This window comes from Pararge aegeria, chromosome 7, assembly GCF_905163445.1.
Source record: "Pararge aegeria chromosome 7, ilParAegt1.1, whole genome shotgun sequence".
Taxonomy (NCBI): domain Eukaryota; kingdom Metazoa; phylum Arthropoda; class Insecta; order Lepidoptera; family Nymphalidae; genus Pararge; species Pararge aegeria.
This window is the reverse complement of record NC_053186.1, coordinates 11,905,436-11,930,423: the sequence shown is the minus strand read 5'-3', so window position 1 is coordinate 11,930,423 and position 24,988 is coordinate 11,905,436. Positions and strand designations below refer to the sequence as shown.

The window sequence follows — 24,988 nt, the reverse complement described above, 5'->3', positions numbered from 1 at the left end:
TTCCCCGCAAGAGTAATACAAAAACCTACTTTTAGTCGGCTAAAATTACATTTGATGTAAGTCTTTCTCAGCAAGAAAAAAACATAGATTTAATGTACATTATTGGATTTAACACTCTCTGTTGGATATACAAGGATGTTATAATATTCAGTATTTTGATAATAAATAGCTTGTAGGTATCTACATATTATACAAAATGATGAGATTTTCTACACCGACCTTTCTGTTACAAAATTACTCTCCTGGGATTGCCTTAATAAACTCTTTCGTACATAAAACATTAGTTATTACTACATCATTTTAATGAAAGTACCTATTTAATCCAATTTATGTTTATATCTTTAGTAAATAAAACGGTATCTTTATGGCAGAAGTTATGGGCCTATTTATTAGTTTACTAGCTAAGCCCTGTGGTCACACCTGCGTGAATAAAAAAAATGCCTATATTTCATACTCAGGGATAATCTAAGTTCTTTTAATAGTTTTATTGATGGATTCTGTAGTTCCGGGTTTCAACGCCATAGGTAATAAATAACTAAGTACATATGTCGATTTTTTTTTAAATATTAAAATAGACCAGCTAGAGAATTATTTGTCTGGAGTTTGCAGATTAAACAAGGTACTGTAGTGCATTAGGAAATCTTCTGTGTGGTTTAAAACTTGTGACAGAAGGTGACCTTTCTTTCTAACATATTTAATTTTTTTTTTGCCAACTTGCACGTGTTTGTGTTTGCGTAAGTGTGGGAGCCAAGTATATTATATATAAGATATAGGTACTCTTTTATCCGTTGTTGGGCGTTGGTCAGCTACTTACGCACGCTTGTTTCTCTATTTCTGATTTTGGTCCATGTCACAAACGCATTTAAAAACCAGAAACTCCAACAAAGCAACGAAGCTTAAAAGCTTAGTCTCAAGCGACATTTATGTCATGCGTTTGTCAATTATGGCTGACATGTCGGATTTGATCATGATTTTCAAAAGAATAAAAGACACCACATTTATTATAAACATGATTTGTTTAAATATCTAATAAAAAAAATAACTAAAAAAGTATTATTTCCTTTTTAGAATTTTTTTTTATTCGATCACTTTCGTAGTTAAGTTTAGATATGTGAAGTAAAAATATTATTATAAACTTGTATCTATAAATTCCAAAGCTTCTGCTTGCTTATTTCCAATGCTTTTACATGAATGTTAAAGCATGCATAAAAGTTCTTGCGAAGTGGAATACGTTTCCGAGACATCAAATTTAAAATCTCTTCGTATAAAACCGAGACGTTTGGTTCCGGTATCGTAAAGTCTAGAACATATACAACCAAAACGGGGTCATGTGCTCCTGAAATCATAAAATCTTGAAGCCATAAAACTGTAGCTGTTTCCGAAGTATCATAAGAAATTGGTTCAACACTACACCATACCATCGTGTATATTATCCGCAGCGTAATTCTTAAGAACAAAACTATAGGGTCTTCTTCGTAGATTTAATATTGAAAGATATGCGAGTACATAGACTTTTAGTTTATTAGATAACGTTATAAGACCTGAGTGTATGATTGATATTATGTTGATTTCCAATAAATTTCTTATTATTCTATGTATATGACAACTAAGACGATAAAAGAGGAGTAGTTTGACAACTTTGTCATCGTAATACTCAAATAAATGGATCGATTTGAATGTGGTGTATTTATTATAAACGTAGAGTTATTCATTGATCTATGGCAAAAGCGATGCTCAAATTTATTTTGCGTGATCAAATCAGTAATGAAGACATTTGTTAATAGAGTCATCTGTTGCTCAACGAGTTGCGAAGCTAAAATGACAATGCGCGGAGCACATAACTTGAAGAACTGATAGACACTAGGGTCTCAGGTGCGAGAGTAGTGAGCCTGAACAGGAAAATGGAACGTGTTTAGACCCTCCAATAGTTCGATAGATAATAAAACAAATAACCCATAAAGAAACCTATGTCCAGCTGTGGATTTCCATCGATTGATGATTGTTTTAGATTATTTCTAAATTGCGATTGGTAAATATTTGTTTAGTCATTTGAAGATAACTTTCATTAGTATAAACGACTCGTAATTTAGTACTCTAAGTAATTACACTGTAATAATATCGTAACTTTGGCCTGTCTATAAAATGGACAATCTGCAGTTCGTTTATCTGATCTGAAGCTCTGCTGACTTGTTACTGAGCTGAGCTGGTTTAAGTTGTGAGTTTTTTTTATTACTTAACATATACTTCGAAATCATGCAAAAATAACTCGAAAGTAGGAACTCGAAGTTTACCAAACAAGATATCGATTTTAAAATATATCTCCATAAAACCGACAAGCTTGGCTTCCACAATTTTTATTGGGTATGTACAGCTGAAATAAGGTCACACGCTTCTAAAATTGGCTCATAAACTCTTTCGGATATAAATATTTAGTTATTTCGGCATATTTAATAAATTCAATATGCGACTGAATACTATATACCTAATATTTTTATCTGCTCAAACTAACGAATTGCTCGTGTATTATTCTGGCTCAGACCATAGATAGTATCAACATGTGGACCGAGGTTATCTTTAATTTTATGAAACACAACCATTTCATGACATTATCGGGCACATCACAATATGTGCATAGAATTTTCGTCATTCTTGATTTTTCATTCAGTCAGGGATAATCTCAGATGGACTCCATTAACCTTAGTTAGTTAGTGATAAATCAGGTTATGCACCATTGGATACCATCGCAACTAGGCAGAGTACCTAAGATGCTAACTTACATTTACTAGCTTAATATTAACAGCTCTAAAACCTCTGGTTGAATCGATCATTTTGGGAGACTCCATCCTAAAAGGCAGAGAAATGAAGCTTTCATCGAGGTCCTTAGGATAGCATGCTCGCCTTTACTAATAGTTTCTGTCACTGACACTACTTTACTTAACTTTTAATAATTTCGAATCTTACCCGTTCATGCCACATCATACATACATCTCGATATTTTATTCACTTAGGGATTTTGAGGAAGGCTAAGGACTGTGGGTGGCGCTTTCTGGAAAAGGAAATGTTCCATTATTATTACTGCAACGTTGGTCTAGTGGTGGTTATGTTTGACTGCAGGTTACGAGGTCTTCGATTTAATCCCCAGTTCAGGCGAATCGTAGTATTGGGTTTTTCTATCAAGAAATTCTTAGTAAAAGCCCGGAGTTTGGAAATTAGCAGGAACTCACCCCCGTCCTTCAGAGAGCACGTTAAGCTGTCGTACCTGCGCCTGATATCTTTACGGTCTTGTCGGAGCTGCCGCCTCATCGGACTATGAGACTGAAGGAATAGACTTAGAAATAGACAGTGCATCTGCGTTTGCAGACACACTTGTGCACTATAAATTTTCCTCGTAGTTGGAAAATGTCTCTGGAGATTGACCACCGTGGCCGAAAACAGAGAAACTGTTAGTAATGGCTGCATCCTGCATCAGAATTCCTATCTTATTTATGTATGCCCAGATATGATACGAAATGATTGTATGACTAGAAGAAGTTTTAAAGTAACTAATGCTATTGATAAAGCGAGTACAGGCAAGCATGCTATCATAAAGACCAAATAAAATCATGTTACAAAGGAATAGTAATATGAATACCAAAGAAAAAAAGGATCGGTTGTTTGAAAAAGAATATGTCTGAAAAAATTAAGGGAATGTAAAGACATATTGTGCTGATAACAGCGAATAGGGCAGAAAGAAAAGAAAACATTGAAGATTAAAATAAAATCTGCCATCTACTTTAGAATAGGAATATAGCTTAGGAATAAAATGTAAAATTCTGTGTTAAAAAGGAAGGGAATATAAAGGCAAATTGTGCTTATAGCGTGGGACAGGGCAAAAAGAAAAACAATAATTGTAGATTTAAATAAAATCTGCTATTTACTTTAGAATAGGAACACAGCTTAGGTATAAAATCTAAAATTCTGTGATAAAAGTATTCTAAAATTTTTGATGCAATGGCGTTTGCGTATTTTGTAAATGTAAAATGTGATGTTCTTTTGTATTTCATTTGAGTCAATGTAATACCGTTTCACTTAATAGCGCATTTGCCTCGGGACATGAAAAGTTTAACATTAACGGAATTGCGGTATGCGGCTGCCATTAGTTCTATAAATTATTCCAAACGATGCGATAAAAGTTATGCAGCTAAACGTTCACGTTAATTGCGTAGTGAAATATTAGGTCAGTTTTATATAACCAATGAGGTTGAAAAGGAGCGTTAAACAAACATCGCTGTGATTTTTTATGTTAGAGAATATTTTTGCATATGGAATTCACACAGCACTAAGATCACATGCTGTTAATAATGGATTGGTATGAGAATAATATGCTGTTCGAACACTTCTTATGACTGAAAGATACACTATTATAACTTTTGAGATAAAGCTAAATTTAAGACCGCACTAAATATAAATAACAGCAGCTGATAGCCCTTTACCACCCTTTACTAACTCAATATTTATTTTATATAACACTAGTATCTACGACGCGAGCCAGGCTCAGATTATGTCCTCTTTGGTATGTGGAGATGTCATTATTTGGCCAAAACAGTTTACAGTCGCTTATTTGGACATTAATAACTGTAAGAATTCTTACATGATAGGAAACTTCCTTCAATGTTTGTTTTCCTGGGATAAAAGTAACCTATCTCACTCTCCGTTCTTTAAACTAACTGGATGCCGATTCAAGTTAATCGGTTGATCAGTTAGGGCGAAGAAAGAAGAAACAAACAATCCACTTTGACATTTATAATATTGTTAAGGGCAACAAGTGCCTGCGGCTAAAAGTTCGGTGCAGCACTTAAAATAATAAACAAACCTTTGTGTGCGTTTTATTAGTATGCATATTTGGAATTCCCATAACTTCATTTAAAATACTAAAAAATTACCTCGTTACGTAACTGAGTTTCATAAAACTTACATAGCATCAGGGACTAGGTACTATCAAATTTACACTAAACACAAGACACTGAGTACATTTAGTAACTAACTAGCTGTTGCCCGCGACATCGTCCGCGTTTGTTTTTGTTTTTAAAGTATCCCGTAGGAACAGTTAATTTGGGAGATTTCTGGCAGTTGCAGCTTAAAAATTGTAGATTGTTCTGGGTTATATGTATGATAATTGGGGTCAGTAAATAGATAGGACCCACTTTGGAGGTTCGAAGGAGAATTTAATGTACTTCGGTTTCAGCTTTTATCACTTTCAACGAATAGTAACCATTATTACCGTTATTATAGTACTCTTAGTTGACTCAAATAGGCAAACAGGTAAAAGGATATCTATTAAAATCGAATTCTGTAAAAATCGTTTATTTAGGTGTCGGTATACCGATATTTTTATATTTATTATTCTTGTATAAAAATCGGATTAAAATGAGCTTTACAACGTAGTCTAGCTCGAAAGAACTGTTTCGTTTGGGTGTAGTCCTTAATTATTTTTTAAACTCGCGATAACTTCGTCCCTAAATCTCTGATTAGAATGAATTAAAAAGGTTTTTACTGCTATATAAATACCCTTCATTTTTAAATTTATTTCACCAAGCATTAATACTGCGATACAAATGTAGCCCACTTTTGTTTCTATCTGCGATCTAATAAAATTATAGAACGCAAAAGCTGCTATTGTGACTTACTCGTAAATATGATAGATATACTTCTTCAGGTTCGTTTTAGTAGCTAATAATATTAGTATTTTGATCATATATAATCATATTAACATCGTCTTTATATATCACCAATAGGTTTCACATATTTTTTCAAAAATTCGGTAGTTTATGCATGATGTGCGCACAAACTGACAGGCATACAGACAAACAGACAAAAATTCCAAAAATTGCATTTTTACGTTCTTTTGTCCCAGTTATCTATTTGCAAAAATCTTGTATGTACAGACAAGGCTAGTTATAGATGATATTAATTGTAAGTGAGTATCGAAGCGTTCTATAGTTAATAAACTAAATTTATTAATTGATACTAAACGAAATTTTAAAATTTATATATCTACCTATTTTCTTAAAAATATTTAGTGTAAAACATGTGTTTTGCATAATACATTTTGATTTGTAGCATTTCGATTATATGTAGTCTCATTTATTTACCAAGTGGCCATCCATGATTGGTCTTCTTAAAATTACCGTTTATTCAGTATTGGCCATTATAGCCATATATAAAATTGGCCTGCTTGAGTTTTGAAAGCTCTCTATTACCTCAACACCCGATGAGTGACATAAGAGGGAGAAAGATATATTTTATCCTAACAATTTTATTATAATAAAGAAGACGATGAAAGGGAACGTTATTCGAATATAATAACACTTTACACTCTTAGGAATGGAAACATATCGATACGAAATTATTGAGAACAATAAATAATATATAATTAATGAGACCTACGTGTTCCGATACCAAAGTACGAGTAATTCATACGGCAAGGCTCATAATGACTTTCCATTGTCAATGCCCCACTATGCAATACAACTTATTCCTTAATAGTCTTCTATGATTATATATTAACCTGTATTTATTCTGACAGATGTAGGGATATTCTTTTGCGTTTCTCCGATATAATATAGATATTATTAATGTTAAGACACCTAAAAACAGTTACAGTTTTTTAGCTTTTTAGGTTTTTCTTCTGATTCATATTCTTACCAGCAGTTGCCCGCGACTTTGTTCGCGTTTATTTGGGATTGCAAAAATACCGCAGTAAACCTTTATTTTTACCGAATACAATCTATCCTATTGCTGTCTCCAGGATGCAAAATATTTGTATGCAAAGTTTTACTAAGATAAGTTCAGCGGTCGAGCCATAGGTAATAAATTCAAAATCCTTTCCTAAACTTTTACTTGAAGCTTTTCCGGGATAAATATTATGCAACGCCCATCTCTAAGATACATGTGCGCCAAATTTCATCAAGATCGGTTTAACGGTTGAGCCAAACTTAGGGATCAAACAAACATTAATATTAATGATAAGGTTTTCGTTTGAATACCTTTGTAACATAATTTATAATATAGTGCTGTATGGTTCAGACAATCTGCTGTAAATATTTTATTTACTTAATAAATATAACATTGTGGTATTAAAATAAAGTTGTAAATGATGAATTTGCAAATTTATTCTGCATTGGACTAATAAGAATTTAAAAAAATATCTTTTAATTCATAACGTACAAATTTGAATTGTTTTCACATACGTGACTTTAGGTAAAAGGCTATTGTTAGAACCATATATCAGCCCACCCAATTCCACCGCCTGTCAGATAGATAAGACAACGAATAGAAACGGCGAAACTGATTTGCTTCTAATCTTGGTAATTTTCGCTGTTCTCTTGAACTTTTTGTCGAAAATAAAATAACATAGATCGAACCAATAACTATTAACGTTTGTTATATAATAACCCATCAAGTCTAAAATCTTTAGATGAAAGATTACATTTTGTAGTCTAATATACTCTGCCGATAGGGATTTGCATACTAACTTGGTCATTTTATAAAAAGATTTTGAATAGATTGATTATTAGTATTGGAAGCAAGTAAACCTAATGGTGGTATGAGATAAACTTTTAAAAATTTCCTGGTAAATTTTCAGGTTCGTACTTTCGGCAAACCATCTTAAAATGAAAGTGCTTATTTCTGCCCGTAAACTTGTAAAACAATTTTGATAAAGCTTTGCTAAGAAATAAGAAATATAATGAGTGATGAAGTATTGAGCGAAAACATCGACACTGACTCACTGCCAGTGTCAACGCTTTGTCAACAAATTTAAAGTCGCCCAGCGTGCTTTGGAATGGGCTTTGTTAGGCGTCGTTCTGAGGGTCAAAAGAGGGTTATGAAGAAGTATATGGAAGTATTAAAGGCACCGACATCATGCAAGTAATAAGCAGGCTGAAGTGGCAGTGGGCGGGTCAAGTCTGTCGTAGAATCCATGGCCGTTGGGGCAGGCATGTTCTGGAGTGGAGATCGCGGACGACCTCCTGTGCATTGGACAGATTATCTTAAAAAGGTAGCTGGATGAGAAAGGCAGACGACTGTGGCACGCTCTCGGAAAGGACTGTACCCAGCTGTTGACGTTTGCCGAGTGATGTTAGATTGGCTGGTCTAAAATATTATCATACTACACCAGTTAATTTCCCATTCCCGAGGACAGGTGCCTTCTCTCTCAAAGATTTGTAACGTATAACATGGGTCTCCTCCTACAGTCCGGGGGTTAAAGGCCGTAGTCCACTACGCTGGCACATTGCGGATTGGTGGATTCCACACGCCTGTGAGAGCATTATGGAGAACTTTCAGGCATGCAGGTTTCCTCAATATGTTTTCCTTCACCGTTGAAGGAAGTGATATTTTAATTGCTTTAAACGTATATTTAATTTCGAACGTAGTTGTCACCATAAGCTCACATTTATATATATGAACGCTTCATAAGTGCTTGTGGTAGGCCTTCATGAACAAAGAATTTTATGTTTTCTTTTTTAATTTTGATGCTCCCTTACATTCCCTTATTAGAGAAGAGGATTAACATGGGTTTCGCAAAGTATTCTTAACAAATAAATTGTAGATGAGTTTGTTTCTTTATTACGCTTTAGCGCCGCAACTACTCAATCGATTAGAATTTACGAAAACTTACACATCTAAAAAATATACTATCTGTTGTGTTTAGAAAAAGACACCAGATCAACTTGAATTTTTGACAATATCAACTTTAACACGAGCAAACCAACGAGCTTTTTGAAAGCTAGCCAGGAAATAAAGCTTTATCCAGAGCTTACGTTGCGCCGAATGCGTACATTTTGAAGGAACGACATTAATGCTCGATATTATTTACGTCGATTACGTGTTCAGATATCTCCAACACATTCCCCGTAAAGACAAGGGTCATAATAGATTTCCTTTGTCGACGCTTTAGTACGCAATAGCACTTATATCGAAATATCCAGCTCCGTATTGTTAAATATTGCCTTGGACGAATCTTGAACGTATGTGGGAGTGGAATACTGATATACAGTTATTGCTATTAGAAACATACCCATAAAGTTTCGTTAAGGATTGGTTTTAAAACCATTGTACAAGAATATAGGACTACATGCCATTTCGAGTTTCGTGTGGTGACGGCAGATCGGTATACAGATGTGACCATCCCTCCGCTTCCCGCAGATGTTAACGCTTCTAAGGGAATATAAGGGAGAAAAGGCGGAATTTTAGCCAAATCAGTTCATTCGTTGTGGCGTTAAAGCATAACAATCCGTCTATCCATACATACATACATCTATCCATCCATACATCTATTCTCACAAACTTTCGCTTTTATAATATTAGAAGGATGGTACGCATGTATTCGATCGTTGTCCCATATGCCTTGTGACTTGCTAAAGTGAAGCAAGAAAATCTGTGAAGAATTATCCTGTCCTTGATCTCCGACAGTATTCATCAGATCTTTATTAAAATTAGACAATATATGCTTGGTAGTAGTAGTATACACTGTCAAATAAAAAAAGAATTATTAAAATCGGTGCAAAATTAACGGATAAATGAAGTAAAATTGATAAAAATGTTCATGCCATTTCCCCCGGGTCAACAAAGGTATCCCATATGTTGATCCGGGTTATCAGCCACCACTATTCCAAATTTTTATTTAATTAATAATTTTTTATTTTAAATCCTTCAAGTACTTTTCACGTGATGCCCGGACAGACAGTCAAAAATTAAATAATAATCTGTTTTGGACTTAGTACAGATTATAAAGCATCCCCTGTTAAAAAAATTCGAAATATATTAAATGGTCAGAAATCTTCTAGTTACAGTTTTATTATAAGTATAGATGTGAAGCTTGTAACTTTCCTCTTAAGAGTCAGATTTTAAAGTTGTTTTTTCCCTTCATAGGTTTGTGTAACTGGAACTCCATATTACAAGCTCTCAATTTTCTTACTAGGTAACTTATAGCATAGTCTAGTAAATGGATAAAGGTTAAACTATTTATTTTTAATAGTTACTACTGGCCAGATAGAAATATACAAATAGTTTATCTTTATTAAGTAATAAAAGGTTTATAAATATTAACGTCCACCTATCCGCACTGGGCCAGTATGGTGAACTACGGCCTTAACCCCTTCTCATTGTGGGAAGAGACCCGTGCCCTTTAGTGGGCCGGTAATGGATTGATATGATGATGATGATGATAAATATTAACAACAACAACAAACAAGAAGTAAAATGTTATTATCTTTTTTTTTATTAAGTTTAGTTTTGGGTTCTTAATTCGTTTCAAAGAATGGCACATTTTTTTATTGTACCTACTGAAAATTCTTTGATTAATCAAAGATAAAAAATACTACTAACAAAACGTTAAAGACACATAATATTTTTATTTGTCATTAAATTAACGCGTCCATATTCCCCCTGTCAGTTGCCAGCTGAGTATGTTTACAAAGCAAGCAATTGTCAAGCTAAATAACTTTACGTGGTGTGGGACCCTGAAACTTTGGTGTGGAAATAGTACGCACCCTCTCTCGATATGACCTATATAATATTAGTTTATGAAACTGTCACATAGTATCTTGTTTCTAGTTGTGCCTTGCGGTTTCACCAATCGTTTAATCAAGTAAAGTAAGTAGGTTTAAATAATATTATAAATGTGTATGTGTTCGTTCGTCAATTATAAGCAACAACCAACCAATCTACGGAGAGTTCCATAGCCCTACCTTTATATCCCAAGGAAACAAGCGGAACCCGTGGGATTAATAAAAAAATACGGAAATAAAAGCGGACGAAGATCCCGACAACTGAGCTAGTTTTACTTAAATTTTTATAAATCTTTAGGTTATGTAAATCGTTTTTCCACTACAAGTCAGCTTTTGACTGCCATCTCATCTGGTTGAAAGTGATGAGGCAGGCTAACATGGTATATAAATAAATAAATACTTATAATATACAGATAAACACCCAGACACTGAAAAACATTCATGTTCATCACACAAACATTTTTCAATAGGAATCGAAACCACAGCCTTAGATGCAAAAAGCAGAGTCACTGGCCACTGCGCCAAACGGCTGTCATAACCTTATTTACTGATATTGTATTTATATTTTAATTTATTATAACCTAATATTGCTTATAAGAAAGATATAGTAGCTACACCGTGACATGACAAATTGGCGTAAATATATTGGTGGCCTAATAGAAATTTCTGTTTCGCGAGAAAGATATACACAACTTTTCACTCCAGAAACTTTGAAACTTACTTATGACTTCTTTATTTTTCCAAGTTAGGGGGGTAACTTTTAGTTGGAAATTAACCCTTATAACAATAATTAAACAGGAATATTATTAATTCAAATACATTCTTTTTAAGTTTCAAACACAATTTGTTTTGTCCGTCGTAATCTAATTAAACGATCGAGCTTCATAGCCATAGTTTTTTTCGATAGATTTCTTTGTGCTGACTTTTTGGGCACAAACAAGTCATCTAAGTCACAAATGGACCGAAAAACGTGGTATCGCCATCCCTTTATTACCTTTTTTTTTGTTTACGGAGGGGAAATCTTCAACGATACCCGACCTCAGGAAAGATTGGGTTATGTGGGATTTTTACCTACTAAAACCCCTTCAGTGGCCATCCTCGGCACATCTTTGGGAGGGTCCAGGATCTCCTATCCCTTTCTTACCTACTAGTTCACTAATCTAAGCAAAAATAATATACGTAAATTTTTTTCTTAAGCTCTTAAAAACAAATTATAATAACCTAATATTCATTTATATAAGAAAGAGTTTTTTTTACAAAGGACATGCACTTCATATATGTAGGTATAAACTGCCCACACTGACAGTTATAAATCGTGTTAAAACACGATTATAATGTATTTTCATTTTTTATAGTATCTGTAACCTTATCATTCTGCTCGAATCCTGTCAAAGTCATTGCACCCTTATATACCAGAGTAAACATACCATCTTTTCGGCTTAATCTTAAACTTGGAAAAATGATTTCTTATTCACATAGTATTCAGAATTTATTTCTCATACAGGTCAAATCTATTAAACTAATCTACACTTATTAGATTCTAGGTAGAAGCTATTGCCATCTGACCTTTTCGTATCAAGGGCGAAAGATAAATTAATCTCAGATTAATCAACTCCCCGATGAGAGAGGTTATTACAGCAAGACGTGTTTTCACCTTCTGGTGAAGATCCTCTTAGTCAGAAACAACACACTTCAGACTTGAATGGTATTCGATTTCGATGATTATCGATGAACTGTTTTTTTAAGGCCTGATCCATAACATGATACCATGTACTGATACCATGTTTTGTTATTGTTATAAATTTCTTAACGTGCCTTGCGGTAGTTAATTGGTAGAATTTGACACTTAATGAAAAGCACTAGTCCTACCGATGATATTTGGCAAATATATTAAGTAGCTTGTATCCTGGAGACATCCATAGAATATGTTATTCCGGGTAACTGAACATTTCTCATGGTAGAAAAATCTATGGAGAGAGCAATGTTGGGAGTATCTTTACGTGATCAAATTAGGAATGAGGAGACGTAGGAGAACCAGAGTTACCGACATAGCTCAGCGAGTCGCAAAGCTGAAGCGGAAATGGGCGGGGCACATAGCTCGGAGAACCGATGGATGTTGAGGTTCCAAGGAGCTGGAATGGCGACCCCGCACAGTTAAACGCAGCGTTGGTCGGCCACCACGAGGTGGACAGACGACATCAAACGAGACTTCATTAGTTTGACCATCCAAAGGAGCAATGCTGCCAGCATCTTAGGAACTGTGCCTCGCTGCGGTGGTTTCGAGGACGTTTTAGATTTTATTTAGTTTTAAATAGTTTATTTTAGGTTATATTTGTTAAATTAAATTAAATCTTGTTTTTAATTGTTATCTTAAATAAATGACAGTTTTTTTTTTTTTTTTATGAATACATAAAAACTTATAATATACGCGGGCGATACGTGGTCAACAGCGTTTCTGTCACTGAGTGATTAAAGGCTAAACCTACAACCAAACTATTGCATTACATACAATATTTGTAATGATTTGTAAATCACAAAAAAGTATCTACATGAAACTGAAATGTTATAAATATAATTTTCTTTCCAGATTTAACAATAAAACGTGTGGTGAATCCAAAAGCCAGTGAGCAAACAGTACTATGACTTGATAATCAGGAAAACAAAGTTGAAGCGAACATGACGTGTCCGTTCCGCCGTGCCTCCTCGCAGCACCAATTTGCAAATGGCGGCAGTTCCGGTAAAAAGACGGAGTTTCGTTCCCGGCAGTCGTCAGTCCACCTTCCGGGCCCCGAAGAGGAGGAAGGAGACAACAGCGCCCTCACGCTTAAACATCTCAGTGAAGCATTAAAACTCCTCACAGCTCCGTCGGTAAGTACAAACAATAATATAATCTGTATACGTCTTAAGCAGTGATAGCCTAGTGGTTAAGGCTATGATCTCACTTCTGAGACTACCGGCACGCATCACCAACTTTTCGGAAGGGTGTGCGTTTTAAACAACTAAATATCTGTAACTTGCATGCGTGAAAGTTTTTTATGTTTTCAAAGGCGTGTGAAGTTGAAAGGTTTGAAGTAGAATATGTTAACCACCAAACGGAAAGGTAGATCCGGTAAATAGCCATAGTTCTGGTCCCGGCAGTAGTAAGTCCACCTTCCGGGCCCCAAGGGGGAGTTACAGCACCCTCACACTAAAACATCTGAGTGAGGTGTAAATACTCCTAACGGCTATGTCGGTAAGTAGAAATAATATTGTCTGTATACTAAGGATTATTTGTGGTTGTTAATGGAACACCTACCGGAAAAACATTAGGCAAGATAAATGTTGGGGTTTTGAATGTTCTTTATTTTTATTTTGTTTTGTTTTGTTCTTTATGTTTATTGTCAGTGAAGGATTACAAGATCTCAAGATTGAGGTCAAGAAGGTGTTTAAGTCTTACTTCAAAGAATTATTAGCAGTGAAAGAGTAAAGGAGTGGAAGAAGGTTTAACAGTTATTTTTTATTTCTAGTAGTCTGATCCTGCCTGTTGACTTACCACAGCCCTCACAGCTGAACTACAGCTGTGAGGGCTGTGGTAGTATAATGGTATAAAACACGTTTCAAGTATAATTTACTACTATTTAGTAATTTATATTTTCGTAATATTCTCTGGTTTAGTCTTGTAGGAGGCTCAGCCGTGGCGCCGGCACAACTCGTGACAAAGACGTGCTGCGCAGAAACCTATTTGCGATAGTTATGAGTTTAATATAACATATAATATAACTGCCATACACCTAACATGTTAGTCCTATGGGGCTAGAGGACATCATAGACTGCATCATCACTTTCCACCTACTGTATCGCAGTCAAGGGCTAACTTGAAATGGAATGAAATAAAAAGGCTTAAGCCTCAACTCATCTTATTCGAATTTGAAAATACTTAGCAGATATCTACAGGTTGAAAACCAGGTATTTCGGATAACTTTCTAGGTTAACTGTATTGTAAATACGTGTTTCGAGAATACAAAGCAAAGTAGCGAAAACGATTTTCTGTATAAAACAAATGTACAGGCATGTATAAATAAACATTTTAAAAACCTTTCAAAAATTCAAATTCAAAATTCAAAATTAACTTATTTCAAGTAGGCGTAATATAGCACTTTTGAAACGTCAAGTCTGTCTGTTTGTAGTGATTCTACCACCGGTTCGGAAGGCAGATTCTACCGAGAAGAAGCCGGCAAGAAACTCAGCAGTTGCTCTTTTCCAACATCAACAATTTACATTTTGCATTTTAACATTCATTTTTCTATCTTTTGAGAGCTGAAAGCAGAGCCGGATGCTTCCAAGCAACCTTGTCATTAAAAAATTCATCAATTGTATAGTAACCTCGCTGTAATAAATGTGTTTTAACAATTCTTACTCTAAATTTGTTGGTGATAATCGAAATTAAACGAAGACATAATATTAAATAATTTTTTATTCCCGTTATTGGCCCGACCCGGGTATCAAACCCACCTCTTGATCCTTAGTAGAACATGCTTAGCACTCAACCAACAAAGCTGGCACTTACTTTTGTATAAAAAAATATTAGTATTATAAAATGAACAGCTCAGTTTCAACTGGAAAAAAGTTGAAACTGGAAAATAATTTGTTTTATCTATTAGGTCGTGTTGCGAGAAATAATAAATAAAAGTTTGCTAACATTGTGGTTCAAAATGTCCCGTACATTTCTATACTGCAATAAACTACTCCGTGCGAGTAAAGTCTAATCCGAACAAACATATTCTGTAATCTGTACTTTATTGCAGTGCTTTTGTGTGACGGGGTTTAATAATGTGTATTGTCAAGTCTGCACTGCATAGCGCATTATTAAAAGTTTTCATTTTACATTCTTTCTTTACTTATAATAAAACTGCAACTGGACAATTCCTACACATTAGAAATATATTGAAAATTTAGATAGGCTATTATATCATCGACTATTATCATCACATCAGCCCATTACTGGCCCACTGGAGCACGAGTCTCCTCCCACAATGAGAAGGGTCAAAGGCCGTAGTCTTCTAATATAGTATAATATGCCTATTTCAAGTTTAAGTAACTTGAAGGGAAATTAAATAAATTACCTTCACTTCAAAGAACTGCCGTTCTCAAATGGGGTCAATAAGTAAAGTTATAGTAAAACTTAGTACTTTTCCCTGTAGTTAAAAGTTGGCAATCGTGTTTTAAGCAATAATTAAGTGAAAGCATTCCTGTGCATCGATTGGTGAAATTGCTGAAACTGAAGTACTCTGTGAAATAATGAGTTTTGATTTATGAAAGCGTTTGATCATCATCATATCGGCCATTACCGGCCCATTACCGGCCCACTAGAGGGCACGGATCTCCTCCCACAATGAGAAGGACCGAAGAAGGTTAAGGCCGTATTGCATCACGCTGGCCCAGTGCGGATTAGTGGACTCCACACACCTCTGAGAACATTATGTATAACTCTCAGGCATGCAGGTTTCCTCACGATGTATGCCTCACCGTTGAAGCAATCAATCAATCAATCAAAAATACTGTACTGCGTACAAGAACAAAACAGAAATTAAAAAAAAGAGAACAAAGGTACAAGTCATTTAAATTTGCAAAGCGAGAATCAAGTGATATTTTAATTATTTAAAACGCACATAACTTAGAAAAGTTAGAGGTGGATTTGAATTCGGCCCCCCAAAGGTGAAGTCGAGGTCTTACCCAATGCGCTATCACCGTTCAAGTATTTCCTTTGCAGATTATAGAAAAGTAGTCTCGGTCGAAATGTTAATTAAAGTTTCGTGTTCCTTTAGTTTATACTCACTTCGGAAGTAGGTCACCCCACCCGGCTTGGAAATTAGATTTGATAAAGTGAAAACGTTGAAAAGTATGATATTAATAAAAGCCTAAACAAGCAATAACAAAGCAATGCTACTTCGAAACGTAAAACATTAAAAGGTATCAATATACCCGAAGCCATACAGTTAGTATATACGTTTAATGATTATTTTTATTGTTATATCCGTAAACGTATTCGAATATCCAATACCATTCAGCTTTATCGTTTCCAATGGCCTAGCGGGTGAAAAATGTCGGTTAAATACGCAAGCATATAAATTACGATTCACGATTATGTCACGAAATTCATAAATGATACGGGATTCTTACATTGTAAACACAATAAGTAACTGGTTTCTCTGATTAAATGATTATTTAACACTAGCTTTCGCCAACTTTCTTCGTAGGAACCGCATATGTTACTAAACCAATGAGGTAGTTAGTTCTTCAGTTAACATTGTTATGATCCTAGAAAATTAAATTCAAAATTCATTTATTTCAAGTAGGCGTAATATAAGCACTTTTGAAACGTCAAGTCTGTCTTTGTGTAGTGACTCTACTCTGGGTTTAAAGAAGTTCACAAATCAAAGAAATCAAACTACTTGTAAAAACATTCGTAACAATTAGTACTTAAAGGTTTTCAATAAATATGTCGTGCATCCCATTGATTCATGTTTCTGTCCGAGCGATATTAAACGTGAAAAGGTTTTATGGGCCGCCTTATATTTTTAATGGCCCCATAAAGCGTTGCTCTTGGTTCGTTTTACGGGCACGAAACGACAAAACCGATTTTCAATCTCGCGTGTAGCACTACACGCTTCATGAAGCTATGATGGCTGATTGAATCGATCTAAACATTCCAGAACCTAACTGCTAGCAAGAAATTGTATTCATCGGCATTATAATTTGTATATCAATGTCCAACAGTAGTGGTAAGGACTATGTAGAAAGAGTGTGTGCTTCTTAAGCAATTAAATATCATTTGCTGAAATAATGAAGGAAAATTAAGTAAGGAATCATACACTCATGTTCTCAAGGGCGTGTGTAGTCCACCAATCTGCACTCAGCCAGCGTGGTGGACTACGACTATTCCGAGAGGAGATCCCGTGCTCTTATAGTAACAATACTCTTAATTTCTCTTTCGTTAATCGTACTGTACAGAAATTTTAAAGAAAATCAGTAGGTCCAATACCTGTAATATTTTTTTGGATTTTACGGGTCAGTTAAAGTTTTTTTCAGTACCAGCAAATACAATTGACAAACGACTAACAAATAACGCAGAGCGCGATAACGAAGGTTTTTTTAATTCAAGGTCTGTATTTAAGGTAGTTAAATTTAATATCTTTTACTAAAGATTAAAAAAAATTAAGTTTATAGTAAATACTAACATCAAAAGGGTGAAATAGGGTACGACTTTTGGTAGGACGACTAATTTTTTTTAGTTGTATCCAAAATAAGTTTAAATGTTCCACCGTCCAATGGATACGGGGATTTAATGAGGGGCCATAATAACGGGATGACATTTGTAGAAAAGTATTTCTTGTTTGAAGTTATAAACATGAATTTGGTATATGTTTTAGTTGCTTTTAACTTTGCTGTTAACTGTGGCTTGGTCACTACCGGAAAATGTTTGCAGATGAAGATGGTGTAATTATTATATATCTCTCTCCCTTTACCTTCAAGCTCAGTTGCTAAAACTTAGTTAAAGGGGGGAGTCGTCTAGATAGTTCTAGATGTGGGCAGTCAGTTTTTTGTCATTTCCTTTGCACTGGCATAAGTTTTGATTCCAATGGCTGTATTTAGTTAGTTACAAAACAAGTACTGGGTGCTTCATCGATGCTTTATATGCATGTCTATGTAAGTGAGCGTTTCCTTAAATTAACAATTTGAGTACTAAACACGAAGTTACCCGATACTATCTATATTTAAATATGACACGTGTTAAGTTTTAGTAGTGCCGATTACGATACGACATTTTTCAGCATTTTTCTGCATACACAATTTGTGTGCAGGAAGTAATGTTTTTAAAGATACACACATAACTGACTTTTCATAAAAGCCTTTTGATTATTACATAGATATTTTCATACCCATGTTTCTGTGTATATATTTGTATATATAAGAGTTTCACTATAGAGTAAGACGATCCTTTGTGTTCTTGTGATAAAGACGAATCGATTGACACACCATTCATCAAAATCGGGCTGAAGCCGTCGCTAAAGTGATAACATTTATCCTAACATGTATAGACTGTTAAATATATTACATACCTTGCTCACTTGCCTCTCCGTAGTCTGATAAACAGCGCGCTGAAATAGAAGAAAGAGCATTTCGTTAAATATTTGCATAGCACCTAGGATACTGAATGTTTATGTAAATATTTATTTACTTGCTCAATGTTCATTTAAAACTTGCGAAATAGTACGTCCGTTGTGAAAATGTTCTTTTTGTTTTTGGTATGGATTAAGAAAATATAAAAATGTCTTATGTTTGATAGCAATTATATGGTTGTACTACCCATTGAATTGTTAATAAAACTAGAAGCACTGGCACTCCTTTATCTATTCTAAGGCAAATCAATAGAGTTCCTTTTTATAGTGATAATAAGCTTGCGTTCTTTGTCAGCGTTGGCCATGTTTTTTTTACAATTTCCGTCGAAACCAATTGTTTTCTTGTGATAAAAAGTAGCCTATGTTACTCTTGTACACAAACAGACACACTATCTCATTTATAATATTAGTAACTTCCGTCAATTACTAGTATACTAATATACTACAATTGAGAGCTACCAGCAGAAGGCTTACCTGATGGTGGAAAACCATCAGGTAAGCCTTCTGCTTCTGCATTTTTTTTTTCCTAATTCTAAGGTTGCCTGGCAGAGATCGCTATTAAGCGATAAGGCCGCCTTTTGTATTACTACTTCTTTCGATGTTTCTGTTTTTGTTATATTTTAAATGTTGTGGTATACAAATAAAGAGTTTAATAATAATAATAATAACCATTGCCGATAGACAGAGCAACACTTCGAAGGGCATGCTTGTTCACGTCCTATAAAGGGCTATAAATCTGCCTTTTCTACAACGGCAACCACGCCCTTTATACAGGAATATGCTTAGCGGCAGAAATAAGCACGGCAATAGTACGTCTCCGGTGTAACTCTGTCACAAAAAACTCTACTAATGTTTTCTCTTTATTGTTTACAATCATGAGTAATTTTAATATAATTTAAAACTAGTTGACACTCTAATACAATAAATAATAAATAGCGAGCTTTCTTATTTATATTATAACATTTTACATAAAATATAAAGTGTGTAAACGTGTAACAGTGTTTTCATTAAATGATAATATGAATTGTAAAGCGCGACAGTGTGTGAAACAACCAACTGCCGTCCGTGATAGCGTAATAGATATCGAGTAAGTGAAGCTGAATAAAAGGTCGACGAAGATAGTCTTGACGTAGCAGTATGTCAATAAACAAGTTACCTCGACTGTAATCTTCCCTGCTGGTAAATTTACTATGCAGTCACCGATGGTAGTGGGCTAACCTGGTTAATGGCAGATAATGAAGCCTATACCCCGTTATACTTATATCGTGTTGGTAATTTACGGGAATGCTAAGTGAATTTGCGGCACGGCTTTGTCGGTAGGATGGGTTTTTTTTTATTATTATTCACTATTTATAATATTTTACTCTACTTTATAAAGTACGCATACTTTAGTAGGTAGGATGGTAACAAGTCAAATCCGCCTTCCACCATACCAGATTAAAAAAAAAACAGATATTATAAATTACCAAATTATTATGATATTTCTTGGGATCTAACCCGTCATCTCCCGGGGTCATCAAATATGAAAATCTCGTAGAAATAACAAAGTCTGATCTTCTTTTAGTTTCCATCAGTACAATGTAATTAAAAATAAAAATTCTACTCATAATCATATCTAACAAGTAGGATAGGATTTTTTTTATTTTCTTAGTGACTCTTAATTTTTTTTCGTAAAAGACTTCTTATCGTCGACAACAAAGAAGCCTATACAACGTGGCCTCTCTAATAAGCTTACGATCTTGTAGAGCGTACTTGCCAACTTTTGATTGCCCCTAAACTTTGTTAACATGTACAGTACACGACTGAGATACAGGTAAGCCTCGTGTAAGTACTTCTTTTGTAATTGGCTATATCAAGTGGCTTCGCTGAAAGGGAGTCTAATTAATGTAGGTACTCGTTATCGGCAAAGCTATGATTTTGATATGTGAAGTCAATATTACAACGGAGTAAAGATGTTTTGTTCGTATTCATTGTCAACCCATTATCGGCCCACTACAGGGCACAGATCTCTTCTAACAGTCCACCACCATTGGTGGACTCCACACACCTTTGAGAATATTATGAAGAACTAATAGACATGCCTAGTATCTTCACGTTATTGTCCTTCAACATTAAATGACGTAATATTTAACTGATGAAAACGCATATAACAGTAAATAGTTTACCTTCTCTACTGACGTGTTGCTTCTGATAAGTAAAAGTTTCCTATTCAACCAACTATTATTTTGTCTTTGCTTAACCATCATGAGGGTTGTAGAATAATATTATAAGCTTCAACAAATCGGACTGCTAGTTCTTGATAGATTAGCGTGTTGATTGATTGATGTTTTTTTTTCTTATAAATATACTACGGCATTACATACATCGCCATCTAGTCCCAAAAGTAAGCGTAGCTTGTGTTATGGGTACGAATAGTTTAATGAATAATATACATAAATACCTATTATATACATATAAACATAAACATTTTCCAGTTGTGGAAATCGAACCCACGGCCTTGGACTCAGAAAGCAGGTTCGCTGCCCACTGCGCCAATCGGACGACCTTTTAGCCCGATTTATTTGTGTCCGAGAACAAGGATACACTCCATTCCATTTGCCTAACACCGGACTGGTTCAAAGAATTCCCTCCCAAAAAACTCAGTGCCCTACCTAAGATTATGCAATATTCTTTAACGTAAACGACGAGTTTCCTAAATACACTATTAACGATCGTATCGCTCCGACATCACAGAATCCTTAGAAAATGTTGACTTAAACAAGCCCGTTGCTAAGTGAAGTAATTGTGTGGTGTATACACATTAAAGAAATTTCAAAATACACCGTTTTGATAATATGTCTGTGTTAGAAACAATATGAAGCGTTAGTTAAACAGTTGTTGTTCATGATTTACTTCAGTGTCTGCTACTAAAAGACCGCACCGCTTTGTGTGTCATTCATCATCCTTTCAACTAGGGGTTAGCACTTTAAACAAAGAAAAACTGTTTGTACAACGATGTTCTTTTAGCAACGAGGTTATATGGCTATTCTGGGAAAATGACTTTTACAAACGTGATAACAGTAAATTATTTTGAATGTGGTTATGAAGTTTACAGCAGAAGTTTTAATTTTTTTTTAGATTGAGTTGTCAGTCCTGGTTATTACAATCACTAACAAGTGCTAATCCGTTAAGCCCACCAACTCGTAACTTTGCAGTTTCGAGGGTGTATGCTCTATATCTTTATCTTCTATGAGTTATAAGATCTGTACAGGATGCTTTGTCTAGCAGCTATATACTATTAGATAGAAGCTTTAGTGTATATGTTCTTCTAGAGTTCTTGGTGAGACTTCAATTTTATTATATCAAGCATATCTATGGGTGCTTTTCTTTACGATACATATGCGTTTTTTTTCAACCCCTTTGCGCCATTTTCCACACTTATGCTTCCACGCTGGAGTTGCTATTCCAGCTATCCAAAATTGTTCCAGAAGCCCAGATTGTCGAGTAATTGCGGAATCTATGTCCATCTTTTTGGGATCTCAAGTAGATACTACGTTGATTTCCAGCAGAATGTGCGTTGGTGTTTCGTCTGCTCCCATGCCTGTTCTGCATAGAAACAGTATCTCCACAAAGACGGTGATATTCAAAATGGTAGACGTCTATTTGCATGTTATTATTCCCACCATCTATCTGAGTATTCCTTTATCTACGTGGAGTAGTTTGTTGGGCAGTTTACAATTATTAAGATTAGGTAATACTTCTTTAGTCTAACCGAAGTCATTTATATCACTTGTAATTACTAATACACCTTCGCTAGCATTCTTCATTTATTTGAAACTTTTTAATCAAAACCTTGGGGTTTGGAATGTGAGAAAGACAAGTGTTGTGTAAGCTAAAACAGCTTTTAAGAAGAAAGTTTATTTGTAAACTTTTTCTAATATCACAGTTTGCATAGTAACAGTTTCAATCAATTATCTAAATTAATTGACCAAATTTTCTTGGTAAGACATAAAAAGTGACTCCCAAAATAGAGGGCTATTAATAGAACGAACCGTTGCGTAAAAAGTTCTCCATTAGTAAAGTTTGTTGGTTTAAATTGAACGAGATGAAAGGATGATGGATTGGTACCCAAACTTACGTAAAACGTAGAGAAACTTTCTGCGTTTTGGCGCAAAACACAAAGGGATACCATGTAGCCTATAAAACGGACGTAAATATTAAATACTATAAACTCCAGGCAAAATAAATGTAAACTTTATTGTTTAAATAGAGTAGTGGCAGCTGGCGTTTGTGATTTTGAAAAAAAGTTGTACGACTTCTACGTACGACTCTTCAAATGAACACAAATAGATTATAAACTCATCACAAATGATTTTAATTAAAATAAGTTTAATTCATAAATAATCCTTTGAATAGTATAAAAGTTACTACTTTATTGTTTTTGTTTTTTTAACTGTTTTTATTTTTACCTTATTAGGTCATGGCTGCCAACTGCTTTGTTAGTTTTGTGTTACTATGTTTGACTATGGATCACTAGGTAGCGGTTTCGATGCGCAAGTCAAGCAAAAAATTGTTTGTTGTCTGGTTTTGCGGCCAAGATATTTGTAGTTACTGAAATTAGAAAATTTTCGTCAATCTCCCTCGTTCCAGAGCATGTTATATGGTCGGTCAGTATATGGACCTATCACTAAAACAGGTTATAATAATAGGTCAAAATAGAATTTTGCCCGTCTGTCTATTAGTGGTTTAACGTCATAACATAATATGAAAGCTGTGACCCATAGGTCAAATGAAATTCAAAATAAGGGGTTGATCATGCAACAAACTGAATTTTCTCCGCTCTGATCCAGCTGGAGCTTTGAACCGTGGCTAGTTAAAATATATTGACATAGCCGCATATCCAAATACAAAATAATACTACTTAATATAAATTACTACTCGTAAAATTCCCTCCTTTCTGCAAGAGTAAGGGTACACATTCTGGCGCGTCGCAGGTAGCCGCTGTACCAAAGCGTCACAAGACAGTGGTATTTGGAACTTCCTTCAAAAGACCTGCCTAGCATCACGTCAATAGTTGTAAGTCGGCATTCCGTTTAAAAGGTAAACGTTATTTGTAGCGCCAGTTCTCAGTAAGGGGCAAACAACGAGTTTTATTTAGTACATATATTTAAGTCTGTTTAACACGACGGCGAGGGAATAAAATATGTACATTTTAAACCGTAGCTACGTACATTTCAATCGCTTGTGGAGGAATCTCTTTAATATGTACATACCCGGGAGCTGTAAAGTACGAATGCAGTTCCTCGCTCCGAAAGTGCTGTGTTACAAAATTCAATAGCTGATACATGCCTGGTGTATATGGGAATATATTTGTAAATCAACTGTTTTCCAAACATTACGCTGGAACCGGTTTATCCTGGGATAAAAAGTATCCTTTATCAATGTTCAAGTAGCATGCTATCTCTTTGCAAAAATATACCAAAATTGGTTTAGTTACAAGTTAGCCCTTTAATCTCATCCGTTGAGCTTGACGGCCGATTGGCGCAGTGGGCAGTGACCCCACTTTCTGAGTCCAAGGCCGTGAGTTCGATTACCACTACTGGAAAATGTTTGTGTGATGAACATGAATGTTATTCAGTGTCTGGGTGTTTATCTGTATATTATAAGTATCTATGTGTATTATTAATAACAAAAAAAAACACAGTCATATTAGTAACCATAACACAAGCTACGCTTACTTTGGGGCTAGATGGCGTTGTGTGTATTGTCGTAGTATATTTTAACTTGTTATTGGTGTCGCAGTTATATTAAGCCCATATCCCTAATCGGTTCTTACGCAACATCGTATCGCAACTTTAAATCGTTTAGCGATAGGGTGGTAACTAGCCACGACCGAAGTCTTCCACCAGATAAATTCCCCCATTTTGTATTGCCGCGTTAAAGTATTCTGGGTTCATACTTCAGAATAAAAATTTCCCTATGTCTATCTCCAGGTTGCAAGCTTTATTGAATGCCGAATTTCATCAAAATCGGTGCAGTGGTTAACGGAACTTAGTTTACAAACAAACAGACACACTTTCGGATATATAATATTATCTGTGGAATACACGCACGGTTGAACGATAACTATTGAAATGGAATACAATTAGTGTATATTGTTTGATCATCTAATCCGAACACAACTGTGTAACTAATAATATAACTATCACTATCCACAACGCCCAGTGCAAATTAAACAGTCAATTGCTAATTAATTATTGTATACTAGCACACCCGCGCAACTTCGTCCGCGAATGAATC

General features: G+C 34.9%; 1 protein-coding gene across 1 annotated transcript in view; it reads left to right on the top strand.

Moving 5' to 3' along the window:
• The window catches only part of LOC120625075 (head-specific guanylate cyclase), a 131,279-nt gene that overhangs the window by 22,263 nt on the left and 84,028 nt on the right, over positions 1-24,988 (top strand). The window contains exon 2 of the mRNA XM_039891990.1: positions 13,138-13,418. Within this exon, the coding sequence (XP_039747924.1) occupies positions 13,227-13,418 (192 nt within the window). The 5' untranslated portion in view covers positions 13,138-13,226. The remainder of the gene's footprint in view (positions 1-13,137; positions 13,419-24,988) is intronic.